The following is a 25,091-nucleotide window of genomic DNA, read 5'->3' on the forward strand; positions in this document are numbered from 1 at the left end:
TGCTAAATAAAACACAACGGGAACGTTTGTGCTTTTCGAAACTTTTTTTGGAACGTCATTGAACAGCGCTGACGACCCGGTGAGTAGCATATTTTAAAAAAAGAACGTTTAAGGTTGTTTTAAGGACATTATCGGACATGCACTATGAAAGCCATTCTGAAGCAGCCAGGGGGGGATTCTGCATGAGCCAAATAGCAGAGACAGGACCAATCGTCAAAATTTTGGTGTCGATCATTCGATTTCATCCTGGACACTACAGAAAAGGGGCTAAAAGTGTTAAAAACCGGAATTTTCCTTTAAATTTCTATATAAATTAAGTGTAAGGCATAAGTAAGACTGAAGTTTATCATCAATTCAAGATTTAAACCTTGTAGAATCCTTGTTAGAGCAACCGAAACAAACGTGCAGACCCTCTTATTCTCCTTTAGGTAGGAACACCATCTGTTACACCTGGATGTGAGAACCACCCATAAGAAAAACTAAAAAATAAAGTTAAACCTTCTTGGACGTCAGACAACTTGGTCTTCTTTTTATTTAACACTTGCTTCTGGAAAAAAAAAAAGTTTCACGACTAAAATTACTGCAACCTAATAACAATGTTTGACTTTAATGTGGTAAATTGTTTGAGAAAGTGCTGTACAAAATCAAGTCAGAACCTCATTGCAGCAAAACTCAGAGTACAACACAGTTGTGCAGAAATGTTTTTTTTTTCTTCCTTTAGAAAGCGGCACCAGTTCAAAATATATGGAAACTCTTATGATGTATGAAACTCTTAAACCTGTTCAACCAGATGGAGATCTTGTTACAGGTTTTGCTGCAGCAAGTAGGACTTTTTCCAGAAATTTGTACAAGTATTGGCTTGATGTAGTTCATCTGTGAGTCTCAAAATGATTCAGCCCCTTCATTATTCATATTATCCACACATTTTGTGTAATAAATCAAGGGGAAGTTTGGATGCATAATATGTATTTAAATAGAATCCTTTACATACACACACACACACCTACATATCTATATATACACAGGCCAGTGACTTTAAATGTTAATAAAGTGGATCATTAGGAGAATAGTCTAAAGTTTAAAGAAGAGAAGCTTCCCTGCAAACCTAAGGAAATTATAAAACAAGATAGATCCTGAATAATCCAAGAGGAGAAACAGCTCACAGGTTAAAACAGCAAAAACGCCACCTGGTGGAAGGAAAACAGTAGAAGCAGTAACAAAGCATGGAATAGAACTACAGACCAACACAGGAAAATAAAGCTTGAATATTCTTTAAAACTTTGTAAATAAGCCAAACAGATTTTGGGATTTGGTTCTAAAAGATGTAAAGAAAAGATCATGTCTCCTGTTGGCTTAGGAAAGAAAAAAAAAGTATGCAACGAAACACTGCACCCTGCAACAGCTTTAGGAGCCATGTTTAAACAGGTTTGGGAGTTGTTGTCCCCCCCCCCATTCAGAAAAAAAGCAAGAAGTGGGTTGCTGTCATGTTACAATAAAGCTTGTGAGCTTTGGCCAGTGATACTTCATTACTCTACTGTAGGTCACACCTATATTGAATGATATAAAACTGAGTTTGACACTAGATCGCTGCTGCTTTTATTCATTTTTTTTTGTGTGTGTTTACCTTCCGAGCACTAGCGGTCAGTCCAGGAGACTTTGCAGACCTGCTGGTGGCTTGAGATCCCCTCTGCACTTTGGCCACAGCCTGTGGTGACTTAAAGGTTCCGGCTTTGGTAGATCGTCCCGTTGTGGCACGAGAATTCACTGCAGGAGAGTTTTCGTCTGCCTTACGAAGATTTTTCCCCAAAGGCGTTTTTTGGCCTTTTCCTGGGGATTTCCTGGTAGAATTGCGGAGTTTGGTCAGCCCTTTCTTTAAGTAGCTGTTGCTCTTTGGGGTGTTGTCAATGGTGAACATCATAGATTGACGACGTTCCGCCTGGATTTAATTTAAAGAAAACGGTTAGATCTCCCTACAACAATAAGAAATACTTTGGTTTTTCAGTCACGTAATGAACTGTAGGTGTTACCACACGTGTTGTACTCACAGGACTGAGGACAGGTTGGAGATAAGTGCTGGATGATCCACTGCTCGTGTTCTTGTTCTTCGGAGTGAGTGGACGAGGGAAGCAGCTGGCTCTGACCTTTTTCTGCAAATTTAAACAAAGACCAACATAATAAATGTGAATGAAGGAAGCAATACATTTTAAATACCAGTTTAAATCAGTTCAATGCACTTAAATTTGAGGAGTTAAGATTAAAAGCTTCAAAACATGAACAGATAAATATGTTTTAGTAATGCATAGATCCTTTAGCCATAGATCGGAAAGATTTTCACATAATCGCTTCTGATCCTTCACATAATTTAAGACTAGCATGTCTGGAACAATTAAACTTTGATTGTAAAAAACGCTTTCAGTTTGTATTCATCAACCCCAAGTTCTTTTGTCTCTGACTAATAATAAAGAGTGATTTTTCTACTTTTTGGCATCTTGTCTGATTCGATCATCATGTAATAAAGAAAAGAAACAAGCAAAACAACCTCAGGTGAGGTCTGGTGGACAGACAAGGTGGACGTGGACTGCTTGGAGCTCTTTGGGCCTTTCAGCTGAGAGGAGGAGGATTGTCTTGCAGGCAGCTGCCCTGGCATCAAGGACAGGCGACGGGAACCAGAACCAACGCCTGTCTGCCCCACCATGAGGGAGTGGCGATGGGAGACAAGGGAGTCCTGCAGTTGGCCCGGCATCATGGACGCCCTTCTGATTGTTTCTGAGGGGTCACCAGTCCGGAGCTCTTCATCGGTGAAAATTAAAGCAGTGTTCTGGCCAGTCTGGAAATAAATAAAAGGGAATCATTAAACAACTAATTGCTACAGATCTGATTTACTTTCAAATGCGTTTCCTCCCGACCTCTGACTCTACAGGGTAGCTGCTCTTTAGATGTGGGAGGCAGGCCCTGTTCCTGGCCTGCAGCTCTGCGATCCTCAGCCAATCCTCAGGCCCACCATCAGGCTCATTCTCTGCTCCAACGCAGAGCGCACTGGTAGCTGAAAGCTGGCCTATGATGCATCGTAAAGAAAGCCATTTAAAAACATCATCTAATTAAACTATTAAAGAAAGTTTTAAACCAAAGATATCAGCTCACTGTGTGATTGGATAGTGCTCCGTCTGTAGCCTGGAAGACCAATAAGCTGATCACTGGCAGTATTGGTCTTGCTGGTCTGTGTATCCAACATAGGTTGGGTACTGTGAGCACGGGCGAGGTTTGGGTGTGAGTGAGCTGAATGTAAACTGTAAAAGGTCTCATCAGCCTCATCGGTTCCTGGTGTTTTCTAGAAATATAAAAAAATAAATAAGTAAATAAAAACCAGAGCAGAAATATTAGTGTTTAAACTGTGTGGGGTCAAAGACGTTTCTCTACCTTGGACAGGGTGATGTTTATGACCTGCGTGGTTCTGCGCCGTTTGACAGAGGAAGTTGGATTTTTGAAGGTTGAATTCAGCTCACTATCAGAATCATCGCTGGTTCTAAGGACAACAAACAATCAATTTAGCTATCATTTCCTTCCCACATACATTTCAGGATGGGAACTAAAACAAGAAGCGTTGAATCAGTAGAGTCACCAAAGCCTCTATAGGCCTCGGAAAAGATCAGGTATCTGGGGTAAGTTCCAGGTACTACGATCTAAACGAACACTGCTTTTAAAAGGAAGAGTTAAATTAAGAGTAGATATGCAATCATGGTATTCTGTACATATCTTTGGGAACAGAAGTTGTCTAAATTATAAAGATGGCTGATGCAATTTAAGACTTTTTTAATGGGTAGCATTAAAAAGACTCCAAGCTCCACCTTTTTACTAACAATTTTAGTATCACAGTAAATGTGACTAAAACAGACTGATTTGGGAAAAAATAAAAGAATATTGTTTGGAATAGACCAAAAACATTTTCTGAACAAAATTGAAAACATTCAACCAACAACATCAGGGAACTGTACACATTTGTTTTATTACTGAAAATGTCTGGGACCCTTTTTCTAACCTAACAGTAATTTGATCTTTCTCACTTTGTTTCACTTAAAGAATGCTCCTTTTTTTTTATTGTGTTTAGAAATCTATAAAGATTTCATTATCAAGTTTCATTCCTTAACTGGAAATTTGTTTTCCCCCCATTCAAGTGTGAGTAGTGTCCTGCATTCTGTAAAAATACCAAAATTCTCCCAGAAACTCATTAGGAATATAAACCTATGCACTAAAACGACTGTTGAAGCATGAAATGTACCTTTTCGTCCTTCTGACGTTAATGGGAGTAAAGTAGAGCGTTTCCAGGGACTCTGTTTGAAGTCCCCGATGTTTGGCAGCTAGACGCTCAGAGCTTCGAACTAGCGGCGTGCTCGATTCATCAGGTGCAGACAGTTTCCTGTAAAAGGTAAAGATAAACAGCAGAGGCAATCAGGGATCAGCTACGCAAACAGTAGGAGCAGGTGCAGTGTTTGTAAATTTCTAACTGAAGTATTTGTCAGTTTAAAAAAGAAATGCGCCATCTTTTACAATTAAAATACATTTGAAATTAACTTATCCAGAATTTCTATTACTACATTATAAGCCTCTCATGACTACAGTTTATTTCTTTTATGTTTTTTTTACATTGAGAGGGGGTTCAGTAAAAAGCATTGCAGCAATTCTTGAACAGCAGTCTGCTCTAATTATTTGCAGTTTCCATAAAATCAAATGAAGTAATTCTTTATCATCATCATCTGAGCTGACTAAGTCACCTTTATTTTCAAAGCTAAGAACCCATAGACCCGTTAAATAAGATATGAAGCCTCTTAAACTGAATGGTATTCTTCCAAGCACAGCTGGTCACTTGTACTGTTGTAAAAGTTGTAACAAATAACAATTTGAGTGCCTTTTTCTTATTTTAGATGCAATTTAAGAACCACATGTACAGTTTAAGCTAAATGCCGTCTATTGATATCAAATCTATAAATCAAGATTTGATTTTGCAAATCTTAGAATAAAATAAATGGAAACCATTGCTTTTTTTCAGTATAATGACACTTTTCTTGGTAAATTGTTTTTACAATAGCTAAAACAATTTATCAACCCCCCACTCCAATCAGTCATAATTCAGACCTTACCTTGTAGTGTTAAGAGAGTCCTCCAGTGAGCTCTGGTCCAGACTGTCAGAGCTCATGGACCTCCTCAGCTGTGCTCTAGTGCTAACACCAGAGTGCTTCCTGGAAACCTCTGGATAAGCAGACTCTGTCACCCCTCCTCCATTCCCATGTATCTTATTCTGTGATCTGAGGACTTGATCAGCATAGGCCAGCTAAAGAGGTTGATGATGAGAGTTAGGAAATCAGTAAACTGAACGTCTTAACATTCTGTATTATACCTAAATCTGCAGTACAAACCTGTGCCTCTAAACTGGACACTTGAGCCTTGAGTTTCCTCTCATTGGTCTGGACTTTCTCTAGGTCAAGTTGGAGTATATTATTTTTGGACACAACAGCCTTGAATTCCTTGTCTTTAATCTCTAAAGCCTGTTTGAGTTCCATGTTTTCCTCTTCGCTTTTCTGGAGAAGTTGCTTCTTGCTGTTGTAATGGCTCATAGCTTTCTGCATCTGGAAATTTGAGACGATGAAATTGACACATTGGTGAGAAACATCTGAAACCAAACCAAGCTACAACCCAAAAACTCAGAAGCATTGACTTTATCATTTTAGTCACTACACCAACCTCAGCCTTGTAGTGTTCAACAGCCTCCTCTTTGGCTGCAAGTCGTTTCTCCAGCTCTTCGTTGATGAGCTCCAATCCTTCAGCCTTGTCTTTCCGCTTCAAAAGTTGATCATTTTCCAGTTTCATATTCTCAAGCTCTTTTTGCATCACAGCCTTCAATTTATGAGAGGTAGCATTCTCTCTCTCCAAGGCCTGATTGGCTTGAAAAAGCCTGTCTTTCTCAAAGCTTATGGCTATAAGCTTATCCTTGAGAACTCTCTGGTCCGCCTCTGCTTGGACCATCTTGAGCGAGAGCATTTCCTTCTCTTGAAAAAGAACCTCCTTTTCCTTCAGGGTGGTCAACTGCATGTCCTGCATGGTGTCTCTTGTTTTAAGGCTTGCAGCTAGAGCCTCTTTTTCCTTGATCAGCTCTCGACGTAACACATTCAACTTCTCTGCATTTTCACTCTTCAGCAGCTCTATCTGTTCCTCCTTAGACTGGATCTCACTTCTCATCTTCCGAATTTGTTCATCAGAAGAGCGCAGTTGCTCCTGGAGATGCTCCTTCTGACAATTACTGTCCTGGTCCTGCTTATTTAGCTCCTGGGTCTGCCTCTGAAGTGCTTCTTCTGTGGTTTTCATTTGTTTGGCCATATCATCAAGCTGTTTTTGCAACCCTTTTATTTCACTGTGTAAAATATCTGACTGTGTGGATCCCTCTTCTTTAAGAAGGACAAGTTGTTCCTCTTTAGCCTTGATCTCCTCCCTCAGTCTCCTTGTTTCTTCTTCAGAGGTCGCCCTCATGCTTTCAAGTGAATCTTTCTGCTGAGATATTTCCACTTCCTTCTGAGCGAGCAGGTTTTCTTTAGCCAATACTTGATCTGTTGCAGACTTTAGAGATTCATTTAGACATTGGACTTGACTCTTCAGAGATTGCATCTCGTTATATAAGGCCTCTGACTCCTTGCAGTGATTAGCTTTCAATGCTTGGACTTCATCTTCTTTAGATTTGATATCTTTCTTCAACTGATTCAGATCCTCCTCAAGAACTGATCTGTGCTTTCTTAATTCTTCGACCTGCAAAATATTTTCTTGTTCTTTCTTGGTCAAGAGATCTTCTTTGGTTTTAAGCTCGTTCTCAGCAGTTTCCAGAGAATTAGAAATGTTTTTTATCTGGTACTTTAGAGATTCAACCTCTTGCTGCAGGAACTTCGAGTTTGTAGAGGTCTCCATCTGTATTTGAACCATCTGCTCCTGTTTAGATTGGATTTCTTCTTTTAACTTCTTAACTTCATCTTGAGATGCAACCACCTGCATCTGTATGGCCTCCATTTGCTTATTGCTCTGTTGCTGCTGTTCTGCAAACTGATTTTCCTTGGATTTTAATGTGTCCTCCGCTGCCTTCAGTGATGATCTAAGAAATTCAGCCTGACATTTTAAATCATTCATCTCTTGTTGTAAAACAATGACCTGCTCAGAACGTTGATTTTCTAAGAGACCCATTCGTTCATCTTTGGCCTGTATTTCTTCCCTGTGTTTCTGTTTCTCCTCCTCAGAGGTCACCCTCATGTTTTCCAGCAAATCTTTCTGCTGAGATATTTCCACTTCCTTCTGAGCCAGCAGGTTTTCTTTAGCCAATACTTGATCTGTTGCAGACTTTAGAGATTCGCTCAGACATTGGACTTGACTCTTCAGAGTTTGCATCTCATCAGACAGGGTCTCAGACTCCTTGCAGTGATCAGTTTTCAATGTTTGGACTTCATCCTCTTTAGATCTTATGTCCTGCTCGAGTTGACTAACCTGGCACTCAAGAACTGCTCTGTGTTTTCTTAACTCTTCAATTTGCAAAGCATTTTCCTGTTCTTGTTTTGCCAAGAGATCTTCTTTAGTTTTTACTTGGTTCTCAGCAATCTCCAAAGAATGAGTGATGCTTTTTATCTGCCCATTTAGAGATTCAATCTCCAGCTGCCATAACTCTGATTTTGTGGATGTCTCAGTCTTTAGCTGAACCATCTGCTCCTCTTTAGTGTTAAGCTCTGCTTGTAACTCCTTTACCTTATCTTGTGATGCGACCATCTGCATCTGAATGGCCTCCATGTGCCGGGTGCTTTGTTGCTGTTGTTCTTCAAACTGATTTTCCTTCAGTTTTAAGGTGTCTTCTGATGCCGAAAGCGATGATCTAAGACACTCAACCTGAGATTTCAGTTCTTTTATCTCTTGGTGCAAACTGTCCGCTTGTTCTGAATTCTTATCTTCCAGTAACTGGATCTGATCTTCCTTAGCCTGGATTGACTGCTTCAAGCTCTTTACCTCCTCTACTGAAGCAAACAGTTGTTCTTGCAAAACTTCTTTTTGAGAACAGCTTTCTTGCTGGAGCTTTGTCAGCTCATCCTGCTGGGTCAGAACCTGTTGCTCAGCTTTTCTCAGTGCATCATTAAGACTTTCTATTTCAGCTTTTAGCAGGTTGATCTCATTCTGAAGAGATTCTGAATGTTGTGTGCTGTCAGTCTTGACTTTTATCAGCAGCTCAGTTTTCTCCAAAATCTCTACTTTCAGCCTCTGCACCTCCTCCTGGCAGCCTACAATCTGCTGCTGAAGTACAATCCTTTCTTCAGAGTTCTCTTGCTGAGTTTTAGCCAGTAGGTCCTGCTTAAGTTGAATTTCCTGCTCAGCCTGCTTCAGAGATGTGCTAAGGTCCTGTGTACAAACCGTTAAGGTTTGAATTTTATGATGAAGACTTTCCTCTTCATTTAATTTCTCCTTTAGTAACTTATCAAGTGCATCTTGTTTTAACTGAATTTCATCTCTTCTTGATTTACTCTCCTCTGCAAGTGAGTGAACTTCTTTGTTTAGGCTGCAAATTTGTTGGTCTTTATCAGCCAGCAGAGTGGTAGCAGCCACTAGTTTCGTCTCAAGGTCCTTTACTTTCACATCTGTCTGATGTAAAAGATTTTCGTTTTCTTTCTTTTTCTCCTTTAGTGTTAGAATTTCCTGCTCACAAGCAGTGATGTGTTGTTGTAGTTTGGCAACCTGTTCAGTTTTCTGGTGCTCAGCATCCTCCTGCTGAAGTTTAAGATCATTGATTTCCTTTTCAAGAACCAGCCTCTGTTCATCCAGATCTCTACGCAGTTTATCCATAATTTCATCTTTGGCTCGAATAATTTGTTCCATTTGGGTTTTCTGCTGTTGAAGTAGTTCTTTGTAGTGGGTTAATTCTTCCTCACATTTGTTCAACTTTTGAGTTAAGCTTTGTATCTGCTCTTCCGCTTGTTTTAGGGAGCACAGTGTGCTCTCAAGCTCATTCTTCAGACTGTTAATTTCAGTCTCCAACTTATCTGTCTAGTGATTTAAGAAGAGACATCTTATTAACATTTTTATCATGAGACCAAACTTTCAGAAATCAAACTCTCTATAGCCCTATTATGATCTGATTAAAAGGTAAAGCATAGCATTTTTCCAAGGTCTGTCTAAACTTTTCACGTCTCTGCATTTTCATTACTTTAAATATAAATATTCATTATGAATCTATGAATTAGTGAATTATCTTCAAATCTGACAGCTGGAAAAAAAACAGGAAAAAATAACAAAAAAACAATAAAAACAGGAAGGATGCAGACACTGGCACAAAAAAGGTGGGAATGAGAAAGAAGAAAAGCACAGAAGGAAAGAACAAAGAAAATGAGGGAGGATGAAAGTAAAGAGGACACTGAAAAAACAGGGAGGAAAAACAAAGATGGGGAAGAGGAAGCACGTAGGGACACATTGATCAATAAAGAGGAAAAAGTAAAGATGGACAAAAGGTAGAATTGATTGAAAGAAAGACATTTGGATCTGGAAAATGAAAAAGAAACCCCGCTTACCTCAATTATTGGACCCATATTTTCTCCAACTTCTTCCTTTTTCGCTCTACTTAGTTCTTCCTCTAAACAGGAAATTTTTCCTTGAAGGATCTGAATTTGTTCCGACAGGAATTCCTGAAGAAAGAGGAACCACAATTAAAAATATGAACCTTAAAACTACACCAGTTCTGGACAAACAACGACGAGAAACGACACCTCACCTTTTGTGTGGTGGCTTGGTTGAGTTCTGATTGCAGGTGGCTTGTTTTGTTTCTCCAGTCCTCCTCAGCATATGCTTGAGCCTGAGTCAGTCTGGCATTTTCAGCCTCAAAGAAGGCCAGCTTGGAACAAACCGCTCTCATCTAATAATATTTAAATAACGCATTTAAAATAAGGTGTGCAACAAAAAACCCAATTTGATCTTCAAATGTCAAAAAAGCTAAATAAGAAACCAAACTAAGTTTACTGATTGTTACTAACTATGCAACCATATTTACGATTAAACCAACCTGCAAGTAACGTATATCGTGTTAATGAGAAGAAATTAGAGCCTTCTCAAAATATTACCTGAAAGGAGAGTTCCCCATTTTCTCCTGTAAGTTCGTCCACCTTGCGCTCCATATGACCAGAGGTACTCTTCAAGTCCTTGTTCTGCTTTAGCAGCTCATTAAAGCTCATTTGCAGTCTATAAAATAAAAATCACAAATTGTTTTTTTACCTTTACACTATTTACAGAAGTTTTTTTTTTTTTTCCCCACTCTTGGATGTTTTATTCAACATAGTAAGACATGTGATCTCTTTTGAATACTTACGAGTCCTTTTTGGCCTCAATCTCACTCAGTCGTTCTGCGATAGTCTGCTCCTGATTGGCTTGCTCTTCTTTTAGCTTATCTAGGTGGTACTGCAACTGATTGTTGTGGGATTCTGAGAAAAAAAATTATTAATTAACGTGCAGAGTAAAGGTGAAATTGAAAAAAGCAAAATATGTTAAAAACTAAAAATAAGAGGTCAAAGTTGCTGCAAACACTGCAATAAACTATTTGTGCTACCTTTCTGGGCAAGGAGTTCCAGCGTGGTGGTGAGCTCTTTCTCCAAATTATCTCTGTATTCTCTCTCCTTCATTATCGCTCTTTGCATTTTCCTCAGCTGAAATTTGGGTGTATTCATAACATCAGCCAAAGGAGAACTCCTGTAGAAATCAAATTAAGAGTGGTGAAGAATGAGATGTGAATGTGAAAAAAGTTAAAAATAGTTTTTTTATGATGTACAAGGCTTGACAAAACAGCCTCAATGTGGATTTTATTAAAATTCACACCAGTACCTGACAGATGAGGAAGCCACTTGTTCCAAGTCAACAAAATCAACTTTTCTTGTGCGCATAAAAACTGGAGAATCATCGCCAGACAGAGAGGACATGCTGGACATGTTACAGGTAGAATTCGAGGTGGTTACCGTCTGGTCCAAGCATTCTCGGGCCACATTGAGACCTGAAACCATTTAGTTGACATCTTAATCCACACCAAGACTGAAGTATTTGTTGTTGCTTTTCACAATATTTTGTCTTAAGAGAATATTTTCTCTTCTTACAGTATTTATTGGTAAAAGGTGTCGACTTACATCTCCTGGCCAAGAATGCATCAAGTTTTGTGCTCAAATAAACACAACCCTCACTCTCCATCACATAATAGGTCACACTGGCAAGCCCCTCCTAAAAGACAGATAACGTACACACAATGACCGGTAAGTTCACCAATAAATCCATGTATTTTAGATTGAAATAGAACCACTCTAGTCAAATATTCCTAAAAACTCCAAAACATATTTTGTATAATATACACAAGGATGCGTTATGCTTACCTCTATGTCACAATCCAATGCTGTTAGTGTGCAGCGCTCATTCATCATGTCATGATAGACAAGCAAAACAAGCACCTGGGGGAGTGTGAGAAAATCTCATCAGAATGAGTTTTGATTTGTGTTTGTATCATTTATATCATCACATTTGATCTTTGTAGATTTTCTTTTTTTTTTTTTTTTATTAACCTTAGAAATTTCCACTATCAGGTTGTTTCCCGCGCGAATGTTGTCCCAGGATATAGGACTACCTTTATCCGGGTTGAACCTGCATTCCCCTAATGAACAAAAGAGAAACAAACTTAGTCACATGAAGAAAAGAAAAGAAAAAAACGCAAGCCCAGTTTATTCAAAAGGAAATTACTGTTCCTGTGTATATTTACAATATTTACTCAAATACAGAAAAGCAAATTTCTTTCCCTCAAAAAACAGCATAGCTATTCTATAAAAACACAAGAGGAGCTTGAGTTGTGTCCAAAGGATTTACTAAGAATCAAGTTCAGTTCAGTCCCAAAAACTACGTATATAAGCCTTCAAACAGTGGGGAGAATGTGTATGTATAGCGGTATAATTTGGTCAGAGTCAAAAAAAACAGCCTTCCTAAAGAGCCTAATCACCGGAAGTGGAGTGATATGGTGACATAATGAAATAAGCGCCACTCTCACAGGATGAAGTTCAGTGTCTTTCTTCTGGGTTGTAAGAAAACATCTAATTTCTCAACAAATTTACCGTATACTTCGTAGTGCCAAAGGCAATATTTGGTCATTTATACCTATAGATAACTTTGGAAGATCAGTAGTTGGGACTCAGAGAACCAAGACTGGGTCCACTACACTAAAGCCCCTGTCACACCTTGACGATTTAGACCAGCGTATGCCTGATGTATGAAAAATCTGGTAGAGAAGCTGGCATACGTTGGATAAGTTTTGTATAGGTTACAAGCACACTGATGTATGCTGAAACACACTGGCACACGTCAACATACGGCAAGTACATCAAGAAATTTTCAGCATACTCAAAATTTCCTGAAATAATCCAGTGTTTGCAATACATGGGGCATAGGTTTCAGGTAAGCTATATAATCATTGACATACGTTAAGTGTAAGTTACTCATAAGTCATGGTGTCCAGCTTATCCAAAACCTATGAGTAACGTGTGCATAACCTATCTCCAACGCTTATCAACGTATTTGACGTGTTAAAGGCGACCACTGAGCACGTTTCTAACTTACAGCTACTGTTTAATGGCATATTGGCAGCGTTTTGGTATAAAAGGGGGTTCACATGAGGAAACCATCAGTTCTCCAGACTTCATCCCCATAATAGGGTGAGCATGAAGAGGCAGCTAGATGAATACCGCAATTAAAGACATCTTTTTATGCAGACAGGACTGATGGGAGAAGCTTTAAATGATGCCCATGAAATGATGCACAAGAATTTCATGGGCATTATGTTGCTGTGCGTTATGCATAAGTTAGGCTGTCGTTGGACAAAAGTTCTGGACTCGTTATAAAGACTATGAATATGGCCAAAATTGAAAAAAAAAAATACATAGTAAGTTCAGCGTATGCCAGCGTTTTAGGAGATTCTGGGACATCGGGCATACGCTGGCTAAATCGGCATGGTGTGACAGGGCCCTATTCTGGTAGGCAGGGATCTCAAATTTTTAAGTCGTTGAGGCCTACTCTGTCTTTAATGTGCGTCTAAATGCTTTAAATGAAATTATTAGATAATAGGCAGGACTCTAGAGAACTTTATAAGATGCTGAGTAAGTAATACAATCACTTGATAGTGGGGAATTGGGCCAGGAGGGCCAAAAAACAAGGCTTACCTTCTAAGAAGTCTCTAATGAGAGCCAACCGATCCTCAGAGTTGATGGAACTGGGAATTGGTTTCTTTTTCCTGTTGGGACAAAAAACGAAATGCTTAAAAAAAAAAATCCATTCCAGGAAACTGATCCTTTGCCACTTCTCCAAGTCACTTGACATGTGACTTAATATACCCATATGTGCAGAGAGATGTCAAGTAACAAAGTACAAATACTTCGCAACTGTACTTAAGTACACTTTTCAGGTATCTATACTTTACTCCATTACCGGTGCTTATTTTTCTTCCTACTTCTGACTTCCACTCATTACATTTTCACAAAAGTATCTGTACTTTCTATTACTTACATTTTTAAAACAAACATTACTTGTTACTCTTGGCTTCGATTTAATATTTATAAATATTTATTTCATGTCATGTGCACGATCCAATGCAGGTCATTGGCGCCATCCACATCTAGTGAAAACTAGTGTAATTGGATGAGTCATATAACGCAAACACTGATTGGTTAGCTAAAGGGAATCATCAGAAGCAAGCAGGTGTTCTTCAAACTTTAAACATGAATTGTCTATGCCTTGCTACAATGTCGGATTCAGAAAAATATGTCGAAATGTCTGAAAGGTTGGACAGCTTTGAATTCATATAGTGGCATCTGTTTTTTTTGCCATTTTTTTAAAGGTTACTTTATACTTTTATACTCCAAGTAGTTTTTGGAGCACATACTTTTTCACTTTTACTTGAGTAAAGAGGTCAAGTTGACACTTCAACTTTTACCAGTGTTTTTGCAGTATCTATACTTCTACTTAAGTAACAAACATGTGTACTTTTGACACCACTGCATATGTGTAGTAAAAACAAGTACTAGTCCAACATAAGACAGTATTGTACACTTTTAATGATCCATCTTAATAAGAACACTGAAACTAGATAAGCTTTAATTTTGTTGTACTTGATGTACCAATGGGGAATATTCTATAAAAAGCTATCCAGTTCTTTTAAAATAATATGCTTTAAGTGCAGTCAGACCTAAGGAATAATTTAAATAATTACATTTAAATAATTTTAAAAAAAATTGTAAATAAGATTTACACTCCGAATCAGAATGGAAAAAAACTAGAGATGGCAGAGTTTTGCTGTTTTAGTTAATCTTCTTTAGAAAATATCTTTTTAAAATGGAAACAACACAGCTTTTTCTCATTTAACCTAAAAATTAAACCAAATACTGCAAAATATCATCTACAAATACACATTGTGTTTGGCTTCACAGCTTCCATGTCTTTGTTCGATCATTGCCCTTAAAATACCTAAATATCCAGATCTGGAAAGAGATCAAAACAAAGTCTACACTTTAATAGTCTCTGTTAGATGTTAATCTTTAAAGACATCTAATCAAGGAAACGTGACAGAGTGGTTTTACCCTGACAGGGTTGTTTACAGGGCATGGTAATCCTCTTTAGACAAACAAACCCATATTTCAACGGTCTCACTTACAGCAGATCAATCAGTTTTAGCAGGACAGCCCCATCCTGTAAATCTTTAATCTGGATCTCCCTGTCCCACAGCTTGATATTATTGACCTGTAAAACAACATATAGAAATAGGAAAAGTCAAAAGGTATTCTATGAAAGTGTTAGAGTTATTTTATCTCAATGGATCTCTGTATATTAATGTATTTTTACATAAACTTACCCAGCTGAGAAGAGCTTGGACAACCGGGTGTAACATCTTGGCTGCCCCCAAAAGGGATTTCAAACTAAGATTAAAAAAAAAAAGATTAAAACGAAAATAAAAAATAAAATAGGCAAACATATCTGTTCAAATTTAGCGTGCAATCCAATTAGTTAAAAATTATGTTATGAAAGTTGACATTAACGCCACTTTTTTGCTGCATTGAGTTATTTTTGAGGTGCGGCGCTGCTGAAACATTAACGCTACGCTAATGTCCCCTAACTGCATTTTTAACGCCCGCTTACTAATCTTCAAACCAGAATAAATAGCTTCCCTAAATAGGGATTTACCTGAAATGTCGAAAATTATTCCCTTTTTAGACGTTGTCTTCTTTTGTTCAACCAACTTCTTCTTCAACGGGTCAACCTCATCTGAACAAACGCAACAAAATTTTAAACTATCCGTGGAAGATCGAATCAGCCAATCGGGGTCCTCAATTTAACGCACGTTGGAATAGACGAAGGCGATTGGATTAAAAGCCGGAAAATGTAAGGACGTAAATATGGCGACGTCCTGGTCCTGTTTCGAATACACCGCCTAGGCTTTGTGGGCCGTTAAAAAAAATACGTTAGACCAGCAGCCATATTATGAGTGGCAAGTAATTATTAGCACCTACTTGTTGCCGATTTTTAATACCGTCAGACAAAAACACAAAGAACTGTTTTGCTTTTATTTTATGTAATTTCTTATTAAGGATAATGCCTCATTCATCTCTACAAAGTTAGAGATGTGTAGTCAATGTATTCAGTGAGATGTACTTAAGTAACCCGCTAGACCTTTAGTTTTTCATTAATTTCTCAAAAAACTGCCACTCACAGCATGTTAAGAGATATGTCAGGCATTCCTTGCTATTTGACTAAAGTTTGATTTGATCTGACAGTAAAAACTCAGAAAGGAAAGGTGTCCTTCAAAAAAAAAAAAGGACATTTTTACTTTTTTACATAAAGTCTGGTCCTCTGCAGAGACTTGGCCCCAGAAAAGCAAAAATTGTTAAGCCACTATGGAATAAAACAAGAATAACATTTCTGAAACTATGTCTGACATATTGAATTTAAAAAGCATCCTGGGTGTTTTTAGGAATAGCTACGAACTGGATGACGAAGAATCTTCACCAGCAACACAAGAATAAAGTTGCTTTTTTCCAGGAATGATGAAGTCTTTGTTATCTAGAAATCTTCACCACAAGTCCCACAATGCACTACGTGGTTTCCAGGGCAACCGTTCCTGTTGTGTTTAAAGGCAGCTTGAGAAACGGAGTCACCACAAGTTCAAAGTGAACGGCGAATACTTGGTAACTCTACCTTATTAGTTAGTTTAAAACATTTCAACCGGCAACTTAAAACATTTAAAAGATGTGAATAGACTTATTTTATTACAATTTACTGATTTTATTAGATTATAATATTGGATTAAAAATATATATATACTCAAGTTCCATGATTAATTTCTTGGTTATTGATAATGATATATCTCTAATTCTGCAGGTTGTTGAACAGGTTCATGGATAAAACTATGTGTGGCGCTCCGGTGGATTTATCTTTCAGATGCCTCAATAGGCTGACAGGTTGTTATCACTAAATAAATCCATAAATACACACTATAAGATTGGCCTTTTGTTTAAAAAGAGAAAAGAAAAAGTCTTTCAAACAAAATAAAAAAATATTTTTATATATATTATATTTATATATATATGAATGTTACACAACATTACATCGTTATTACTTATGTAGCATACCGTATTTTCACGACTATAAGGCGCACTTAAACGTCTTTTTTTTTCCTCAAAATGTGCGGTGCGNGTAGTAGAGGACATGTACCTGTATATAAAAAACGCGCCCTATAGTCCGGTGCGCCTTATGTGTGTGTTAAATACAGAAATGGGACACATAACTGAGAGTGCGCCTTTTAGTGCGGTGCGCCTTATGGTGGTGAAAATACGGTAATTTAACTAAACTGAACCAATAGTGCTGCCACATCATTGATTTTATGTAACTGAAATTAAATAGTTAAATACATTTTTCAGGAGTTTATCTAACTAACAAAACATTTCTGTTTGATTTATGCTGTTTTACTGTCAAAGTTTTTATTAAGCAAACTATAAGCATGTCAGAATGTCATGAATTACCAGTTAGTATTTCAGATTTACTGCATTTACTGTATTTGTTCTTTTAGACGCTTGGATAGAGACTCCCAGCAGTGGTCTACGACCTTTAAAGAAAAACATAGAAAGGAAATACCTCAGCTGCTCCCTGCGCCTCAGTAACAACAGCATCAGTCACCTGTGCGGCCTCCATGAGACGTTGAGCCATTTCCTGGCTGAACCATTACGCCTCGCCTGGCTCGACCTGTCGTTCAACAAACTTACACATATAGAGGAGGCAAGCATAATCTTCTGATTTCCAAAACGGCTACATCACCTTGCAAAAGTATTCACACCCCCTATCTGTTTTACAGCCATACAGTTCAATACATTTTTGTCTTATCCTTTTGTGGCTTTTTATTAGAGGATGCATTTGGAATTTGGAGTAAAAATCCATTCATAAAATAAAGCCCCTGTCACACCTTGACGATTTAGGCCAGCATATGCCTGATTTACGAAAAATCTGGCAAAAACACTGACATACATTGGATAATTTATGGGTACGTTTTGTATAAATTATAAGCACGCTAAAGTACGTTGAAACACGCTTCCATACATCTGCTTATGCATGACGCTGCCATGTGTTATGCATAAGTTAGGCTGTTGTTGGACATAAGTTCTGGACTCGTTATGAATACGCTATGTATACGACCAAAATAAAAATAGAAAATTCAATGTATGGGGCATACACTGTCTAAATCTGAAAGGTTTGACAGGGCCCTGAGATTGAACATTATTGTAAAAAAAAAAAAAAAAAACAAATTCATATGGCAAACATATGAATTTGTCCCCTTAAACTCTGATAAACTCAAAATCCTCATCCCATTTAGAAAGTCTACTCTATTGAAGATTAGAACAACAGGGAACAACACCACAAGCAGTTAAATTTGAAGTCCACAACTTTTTTAGAGGACCAGCCTTTTGGTTCATCTGCAAAATACCTTGAGTGGTGAAAAACCTACTGCCCACCACCCTGAACACAGCATCCCCACAGGGGTAAAATGTGGCATTACCCTGCATCTTCAGCAGGGACCGGTAAGATGGAAACCTGTTAGAGGCTGCCAAAGACCTGAGACTGGGGAAGATGTTCAGCAACTGATAAGCCTACAGCCAGGACTAAACTAGAATAATATAGATCAATGCATATTTGTGCATTAAGATGGCCTTGTCAAAGTCAAGGACCTAAATCCAAGATAATAGTTAAACGTTCATAGTCACAGATACATCCATCCAATATAACAGGTTCACACCGTTTTGCTAAGAGGAACATCCAAGATTTTAATCTAAAAGACATGCAGCTTTACTTGCAGTTAAGGATTACTCTACAAAGCGCTAACTTACACAAAAAAATTGCTATTAATTGAAGTTAAGAAAATCATGCTTCATATTCCATTCACATACAGTAAGCAGAACTGCTTTATGTAGACCTACCACATACAATCCACCAAAAATTACATGATACAAATACTTCCCCAAGGAATCGTACTGTATTTTTTCACTTAACGCCTTTATGATTGATTGAAACTGACATGAAAAGTTTGTGTGCAAATATGTTGCAGGTTCTGAGTGAACTGCTTGGACTCCGTGTGTTATATCTTCACGGAAACAACATTCATACTCTATCAGAGGTAGACCTGCTGGGTGGGCTTCCCCATCTATACTCCATCACTCTACATGGAAACCCGATAGAGAAAAACAAGACCTACAGGTGACAATTTTTCTAACACAACCTAATGAGTTAATATGGATTACTAAAAGGAGATCCTTTATCTTTAGCAATTTTTATAGCTTTAAAGAAATACAGTCTGCCCTTTGTTGCCTTTTGTTTGCCTTATATATAACAGCACTAAATAAAGACAGGCAGTGCCGACTGTTGGGATTAACAAATACAGAGAGGGCATAAGAGGGATAACCTTTTAGACCTGCATGCTGTGCAGGCATGTATATGCAGGACATTGCAACAGGTGCTTAAGTACGGATCAAATTCATATCCTGGTCTGCCCAGCAACAGCGTCTAAACACCCAGCACACAGACTGCTTGCTGAACTACTAATGTTTTCTTTTTTCCTGTCTGCTTACTAAAACTTTTTCAAACTGTGGCTTTCTCTGAAACAGTGCAGCTTTTTTTTTTTTTTTTTTAGCTTGAATTGCAGTGCTTGAAAATTCTGTTTTTAAAGCTAACTTTTCAAACCTTCATAATTTGATATATTGGCATGAAAAGAAAATGAAAATCAGTGTAAATGTTTCTGTGTGCAGGGATCGTGTGATTTCTGTGTTGCCTCAACTAAAGACGATGGACTTCAGTGCGGTGACGCAGGAGGAGAGAGTCCTGGCTAAGCTTTGGTATCAGAGCAACAACCGCTGCAGAGACACCAGGAAGAGTCTCCACTGAATGGTAGAGCGTGTGGAAATCAGAACCCACACTAAATGCTGCAGTTCACCAATGGAAAAGTTCACAATTATAGTAATTCAAAGTGGTATCAGACTTGTTCTTACTAAAATGTCATTTCTTGTTTTATACTTCTATGGTTATGGTAATATCTATATAATTTGTAGTACCGTATATTAATCTAAGAAGGGCAGGTTTTATGGAGAAACCCATTTCTTACACAGCAGGATTTGGTGCATGCTCACACTGTTAAAGGCGATAACTGGTTTAGCAGCCATAAAATCGCTGTGCTTTTAAACAGTAGTCTAGGATCTTGTAGCCATAATCATCAAAACAAGAAATCTGTGTATCAGTTTGCATAATGGATCTATGCAATATCAGAGTATAAATTTGAGTAAAACAACAAATAACATTTTGAATGTTCTTCTAATTATTGAAATACCTATAAAAAATGTTAAACATCACTAAATAAACCACCTCTCAGAAGTGAACATGTATCGACTATTAAGACATGAGAGTTTAGTTGAAACTTTTTAATGACTTGATTAAATCAAAAAACAAACAATAAAGATGTTTAGAATCGTTTGGTACTAGCCTAAAGAAAATGCAAACATACAGTCATCCATGTTCTACACATTTAAGTAACAAACAGAAAAAGAAAAAAAAAAAAGCCAAAACCCAATGCAAAAAACAAAGCTCTAATCAGTTGTGGTTTAGTCACAGACTTGCAGGCTCCCTTTAGAGACTCCAGATCAGCTTACTTTGTGTGCTCCTTCAAAACACACATGTACATTTAAGAACAGAAAAAAAAAATACATAAATAATTTCCCAAGGATCTGAGGTTCATCTCCCCTGGTGCGTAGATTAACACACCACTACGGTGCTACAGCTGTTAGTTTCTGATTAATATGAAAACCTCAAGCTGGAAACGCTTTGAGTAAAAAGCTAACGACTGCAGACCTGAAAAGTGTTGTGTCTTATTAAAAAAAAACAAAAGCATCATCCAACAGGACCCTCCAGCCATCGATGTCATCAATCAGAAGATTCTGCTAGAAGGTAATGATTATACATTGCAAGTCTCTGCACCCCCGTAGGCCACCAGCGACACCTTTGATTTCTCTACCCGTCATTTAAAATGTTTAATTCCTGCCCAGCTCATCAGAAGGCGAGGATATTCAAACAGCATCTGTAAATTTGAGCATCAAACTGAAATGTTTTCAGGTGGCCCAACCAGCCTGTATCCAAAGCTCATGTTTGTCAATCATAACCATCATCAGCTGACAGATAAAGCTGTCTGATGCTAAAATGAAAACAGCTTTTTTTTTTTCTTGAGAATGACACCAGATGACCTGCATGATCTGAAATACAATGATATAATTGATATTTGCTCTTTTAAAGCTAAAATTGACTTTTTTTTACTGCTCAGAGAAAACCAACTGAGGAGTAATTCGGCTTTTAAGTTATTTGTACAGATATGATGACATGTTACGGGATCTTTGCAGGTGCACTACAACTGTAGGTCTGTTCTGTAAAACTGTCTATCGCAGGTAAACCTGAGCCAATCATCATGAAGCTGTCTCAGTGTGTGTGCTTGATGGAACATAGAGTCTAATAAAGAAATAAAGACACCGAGAAGAGCCCGGAAACCTAAAAAAGGTTTTAGATTGACATTTCTTTTACAAAACCTGAAAAAAAGGCTGTTATACATGTTTTATACACAGAGGATGCCTCTCTGAGCGGATCACCATAAACGTAGGGCAAAAGCCTCCTCCACTCATCTGCTGGATAAATTCATTAAGAGTTTTTTTTCTTTTTCCGGGGGGTTAGCATTCACTTCCTGTGTTCAAAGAAGTTCGTGGCAGAGCTAAAAGCACGATAACCAAAACGTTTTATTGAAAAAAAACAGGTGGACTGGAGGATGATGAAGCAGGAGTGGCAACGAGCGAGTAGGATGGGTGGAACTGTACGCAGGAAAGAGTCAGGGAATGGCAAACTGGACAACCAGTTCCTCTTTAGCATCCACTTTGATTTGAGAGATTGCACTATATGCATAAGCTGCTATCTTGGATACCTGCAAAAGAAAAAAAAGAATATGTTTTTGTGCAAAATAAGTAAAATAATTTCAAATTATGTATTGATGTATGTTATTCTATTAAGAAAAAAACCTCTATGAGGCCTCTCTGTCATTATGTTTTACTCAAAAAGGGAAAAACAACATGGCTGAAAACAAATGCTTACCTGCTGAACATCTGAGTATGGCACCAGGTCACTTGCGAGCACTTGGTGGGGCTGGCTTGTTAGGGAGGGAAGAGAGAGGGCTTTCTTCTGAGGCAAACTGGTGCTTAATACAGCCAGTTTTGTACTGAGAAAAAAAAAAAAAACACGTTCAAAACTTACTGGGTATATAATTAAGACACATTTAGTCTGGGACACATCCCAAGAAACAAACTGTGTTTTGAGAACCTTTTAAGAACAGTGTCTACATCTGTATCTTAGTCTAAACAAAACTGCAGTCAGAGGTGAAACATCCAACTCCCACTAGCTAATCGGAGGCTAGGGTTGAGAACGGAGCCTTTGTGATTAAAATCGTCTCCCTCCACATTCCTTCCAAATCATTTCCTTGGCCCCTGTATTTTCACAGGGTTGCACTTTTACGTGTCAAAACGACATTTTTATTTTTACATAAGTTCTCCTTTTAGGCCTAATTTAATTTTCTAAATTGGTTTAAGATATAGAAGCTACAAAAATCAGTGATCAGTGACTAAAAGAAAGGAAAGACATGATGGCTTGATGGACTAATAAATGCATGGAGAAACTCCTGCAGCCAGTATGGATGGATAACATCAAGAATAACAACCTGTTAATGGTGGCATAAGAAAATACCAGAGATGGGGTGGATCTGGAGTCAACAAGTCATCTCTCTGTCATGCATTTGTTCTGCCCAGCCACTGAAGCAGGTGAGTTCAATCTGCACAGTGTGCAGCTGGTTCAGTCACCTGATTCAGTGGCCAACTTACTCAGCTACCGTAAAAATCTGATTGGTTAATAATCTTCAGATGGAGTGAAATAATAGGAGAATCATAGCTTTCTATGTCACAGCAAAGTAAGTTTTTTTTCAACAAGCACAAAACTTCTAACATACCTGTATTGTCGAGCTTTGTCCATGATTTCGTGCTGCTCCATCACTACAGAGTCCGCTGCTGAGACATCAATGATGTTCCTGGGATAAAAAGGAAGCAAAGAAAAGAAAAAAAAAAGGAAAGAGATAAAATAAAAAGTTTTATTGCCAAAAAATACACATTGTTGATTTTTATGCATCACATGAAAACCTGACTTACTGAGCAGTCTTTGTCAGGATGGATGTGAGGAGGGCTTGTCCATCTGTCTGTGCAGAGGGGACACTGGTTGTGGTCCAGTCTGTCCCATTTGGAGGTTTGCTCACAGGGTTTTGGTGGGATAGCAGCGGTTCGATCTCATCATTCTTCTGGAGCAGAGTGAGGAAAATGGGTGGCAGCCATTAAAAGTAGCTTCTTTAGATTGAGATTCAAAGCTCTAATAAAGTTGAACAAATCTGCTCTATGGTCAGCACATTTATAACCTGAACTTGTATCTCAAGCAGCACATAATTACATTACTTTTAATACCAAATTGTCACCTTTACATTTTAAGCACCAAATAAGTAAGTAAGGTTTATTTATATAGCACCTTTCTCAGACAAGAGTCACAAAGTGCTGTGCAATATGAGGCATAAAATACAAAGCAAGACCATATAAAATGCATGTAGACAAAATAAATACAATCATAGCAGCCTTTGGTAAAATGAGTCTGAAAGGCTTGGGAAAAAAAATAATGTTTTTAGTAGTTTTTTAAAATTATTTAACAAGTAGGACTAAATAAATGTACACTTCTTTGTTTTCCCTTTGCAAACTAAATCAAAATGACCTCCATTCCAAATGGGTGGACCCCTTTGTCTTTTCCAACTTGCATGTTTTCAAAACAAAAACAAGCCTTTGTTGGGCTACTGTATAAAACCTCGAACTCAACCATATTCCTGACATTTTGAATTAAAAAAGCTTCCTGGATGGGAAGCTAAATGTCTTCAAACTTGGAAACCGAGTCCAGTGGATTGCTTTTATTTTTTATTTTTAGGAAAAACTAAAATAAGCAAAAATATAGCTTTGAAAGGTGTGTGCTACATGTTCTTTTTAGGTGTTTAGGTGAACCCCAGCGCATTAAAAATAATAGAAAAGTTAAGATCTCTGAGGTTAACTCAGCCAGTACAATATAAGCAAAGCTTCACTAAAAGAACGGGTAATAAACCAAAATATAAATCCCTTCACATTTTGAATATTATCAAACAATTCAGCTCAAATGCCAACATCGACCATGTATGATAATTGAACATGTATGAAAACTGAAAGGAAAACTTAAGCCAAAGGGGAAAAACGATGCTGGTTTCCTTAAACTAAAACCAGCTGCGGGTGTCAGCAGTCATATGACACAGCAGCTGTCATGGCAAACATTTTCCTCTCTGCTCAACAATTCATGATCGATTATTTATCCAATATTTAAACTTAGTGCTTCTCTAAATGTCATGCGTAAATCAAAGTCAATAAACCGTGTTTTGTTTTGCATTGTTATTGTATATATTCACATTAACACCGATTTCCAACGTTTTAAACCTGTTCATTGTGTACTGTTTCGAGTTGTGTCAACTTTATGAGCAACTTAGCCTGTGTTCGGCCTGCTCCGCCGGCTAGTAAGCTAACGCTACATTCGGGCTTCCAGTTTGAAACAAACAAACATATAAGTTGTCTGTCTTAGTAAGAATGGTTTAAAAACTACAAACTAAAGCAAAGGAAATACTACGAGTATGTGTTTCCTTTAAAATAAGCCAGGAGGCAGTAATCACGGTGGGCTAGCAACTAGCCGCTAGCTACCTGTCCGGAGCTGTCTTCCTCGCCACTGTAACAGCAACCCATTGCTGCGTCCGAGGAGTCAAACTACGCAACCCCTCCTTCTCCGCTCTCCTTCACAATAGAGCCGCGTTACTCTTCCGCTACAAACATAAAGCTAAGAATCCGCCAGGGTGTTTTTTAATTTAAACCAACACCAAGGTAAAAAGCTACTGTGTACAGCAGCTTGCTCAGGGCAGGCTATCACATGACAACAGCTGTGAGACAACAACACAACGACTACTTCCGGTATTTGAGAAGCAGCGATTACCTAAGTCACGTGACGGGGGAAAATTCAAGAAGGGGTGCTGCAGGTAATGCAGGACTTTACATAACATTATTATGTTATACTTATACATTATTTAAGGTCAACATTTGTGTGGCCATTATCAGTAATCTTTCTGCTGCTGTAAATTTGCCCATTATGGGACAATAAAGAGATTTTGTATTCTATTCTATAAAAGGGGTAGAAAGATATAAGTAAATCTAAACAATGTATGTATAAAAAATATATCTGCAAAATCTCTAATATTCAACAACAAAAAATACTTAGTTAGGCATTTTGTACAAAACAGCAATAAAAAAATAAAAATCCTATCAAATTTATAGTCCCCATAGTGCAGATATATTAGAATCTGTCCTTAA

The 25,091-nt window shown here is 37.9% G+C and overlaps 3 protein-coding genes across 4 annotated transcripts in view; 1 reads left to right on the forward strand and 2 right to left on the reverse strand.

Moving 5' to 3' along the window:
• The window catches only part of numa1 (nuclear mitotic apparatus protein 1), a 16,757-nt gene extending 1,422 nt beyond the window's left edge, over positions 1–15,335 (reverse strand). The window contains exons 1-23 of the mRNA XM_015386175.1: positions 15,253–15,335; positions 14,924–14,987; positions 14,726–14,811; positions 13,239–13,309; positions 11,598–11,686; positions 11,412–11,486; positions 11,172–11,262; positions 10,876–11,041; positions 10,604–10,743; positions 10,367–10,478; positions 10,122–10,239; positions 9,776–9,916; positions 9,576–9,689; positions 5,737–9,054; positions 5,412–5,621; positions 5,136–5,326; positions 4,277–4,414; positions 3,418–3,523; positions 3,142–3,328; positions 2,907–3,055; positions 2,540–2,827; positions 2,046–2,147; positions 1,625–1,936 (exon numbers count right to left, since the gene is read on the reverse strand). Coding sequence (XP_015241661.1) covers positions 1,625–1,936; positions 2,046–2,147; positions 2,540–2,827; positions 2,907–3,055; positions 3,142–3,328; positions 3,418–3,523; positions 4,277–4,414; positions 5,136–5,326; positions 5,412–5,621; positions 5,737–9,054; positions 9,576–9,689; positions 9,776–9,916; positions 10,122–10,239; positions 10,367–10,478; positions 10,604–10,743; positions 10,876–11,041; positions 11,172–11,262; positions 11,412–11,486; positions 11,598–11,686; positions 13,239–13,309; positions 14,726–14,811; positions 14,924–14,959 — 6,240 coding nt within the window. The 5' untranslated portion in view covers positions 14,960–14,987; positions 15,253–15,335. The remainder of the gene's footprint in view (positions 1–1,624; positions 1,937–2,045; positions 2,148–2,539; positions 2,828–2,906; positions 3,056–3,141; positions 3,329–3,417; positions 3,524–4,276; positions 4,415–5,135; positions 5,327–5,411; positions 5,622–5,736; positions 9,055–9,575; positions 9,690–9,775; positions 9,917–10,121; positions 10,240–10,366; positions 10,479–10,603; positions 10,744–10,875; positions 11,042–11,171; positions 11,263–11,411; positions 11,487–11,597; positions 11,687–13,238; positions 13,310–14,725; positions 14,812–14,923; positions 14,988–15,252) is intronic.
• An 869-nt stretch (positions 15,336–16,204) lies between these two features.
• Positions 16,205–19,950, forward strand: LOC107091937 (leucine-rich repeat-containing protein 51-like). Its single transcript, XM_015386172.1, has 5 exons — positions 16,205–16,253; positions 16,447–16,526; positions 17,135–17,340; positions 18,662–18,810; positions 19,359–19,950. Exons 2-5 carry the CDS (start codon positions 16,463–16,465, stop codon positions 19,492–19,494), a joined length of 555 nt encoding a protein of 184 aa, XP_015241658.1. The 5' UTR covers positions 16,205–16,253; positions 16,447–16,462; the 3' UTR covers positions 19,495–19,950.
• A 952-nt stretch (positions 19,951–20,902) lies between these two features.
• Positions 20,903–24,676, reverse strand: lamtor1 (late endosomal/lysosomal adaptor, MAPK and MTOR activator 1). Of its 2 annotated transcripts, none has more exons than XM_015386156.1 (5): positions 24,432–24,676; positions 22,830–22,972; positions 22,634–22,711; positions 21,730–21,853; positions 20,903–21,562 (listed from the first exon to the last, which is right to left on the reverse strand). In XM_015386156.1, the coding sequence occupies exons 1-5, from the start codon at positions 24,471–24,473 to the stop codon at positions 21,470–21,472; spliced, it is 480 nt and encodes a 159-aa protein (XP_015241642.1). In that variant the 5' UTR covers positions 24,474–24,676; the 3' UTR covers positions 20,903–21,469. The 2 variants fall into 2 exon arrangements, with proteins under 2 accessions (XP_015241642.1, XP_015241641.1); XM_015386155.1 differs by having other exon boundaries at positions 22,830–22,975.
• Between the last annotated feature and the right edge of the window lie 415 nt (positions 24,677–25,091).

The sequence above is a fragment of the Cyprinodon variegatus genome, unplaced genomic scaffold (assembly GCF_000732505.1).
Source record: "Cyprinodon variegatus isolate N-32 unplaced genomic scaffold, C_variegatus-1.0 Scaffold358, whole genome shotgun sequence".
NCBI lineage: Eukaryota > Metazoa > Chordata > Actinopteri > Cyprinodontiformes > Cyprinodontidae > Cyprinodon > Cyprinodon variegatus.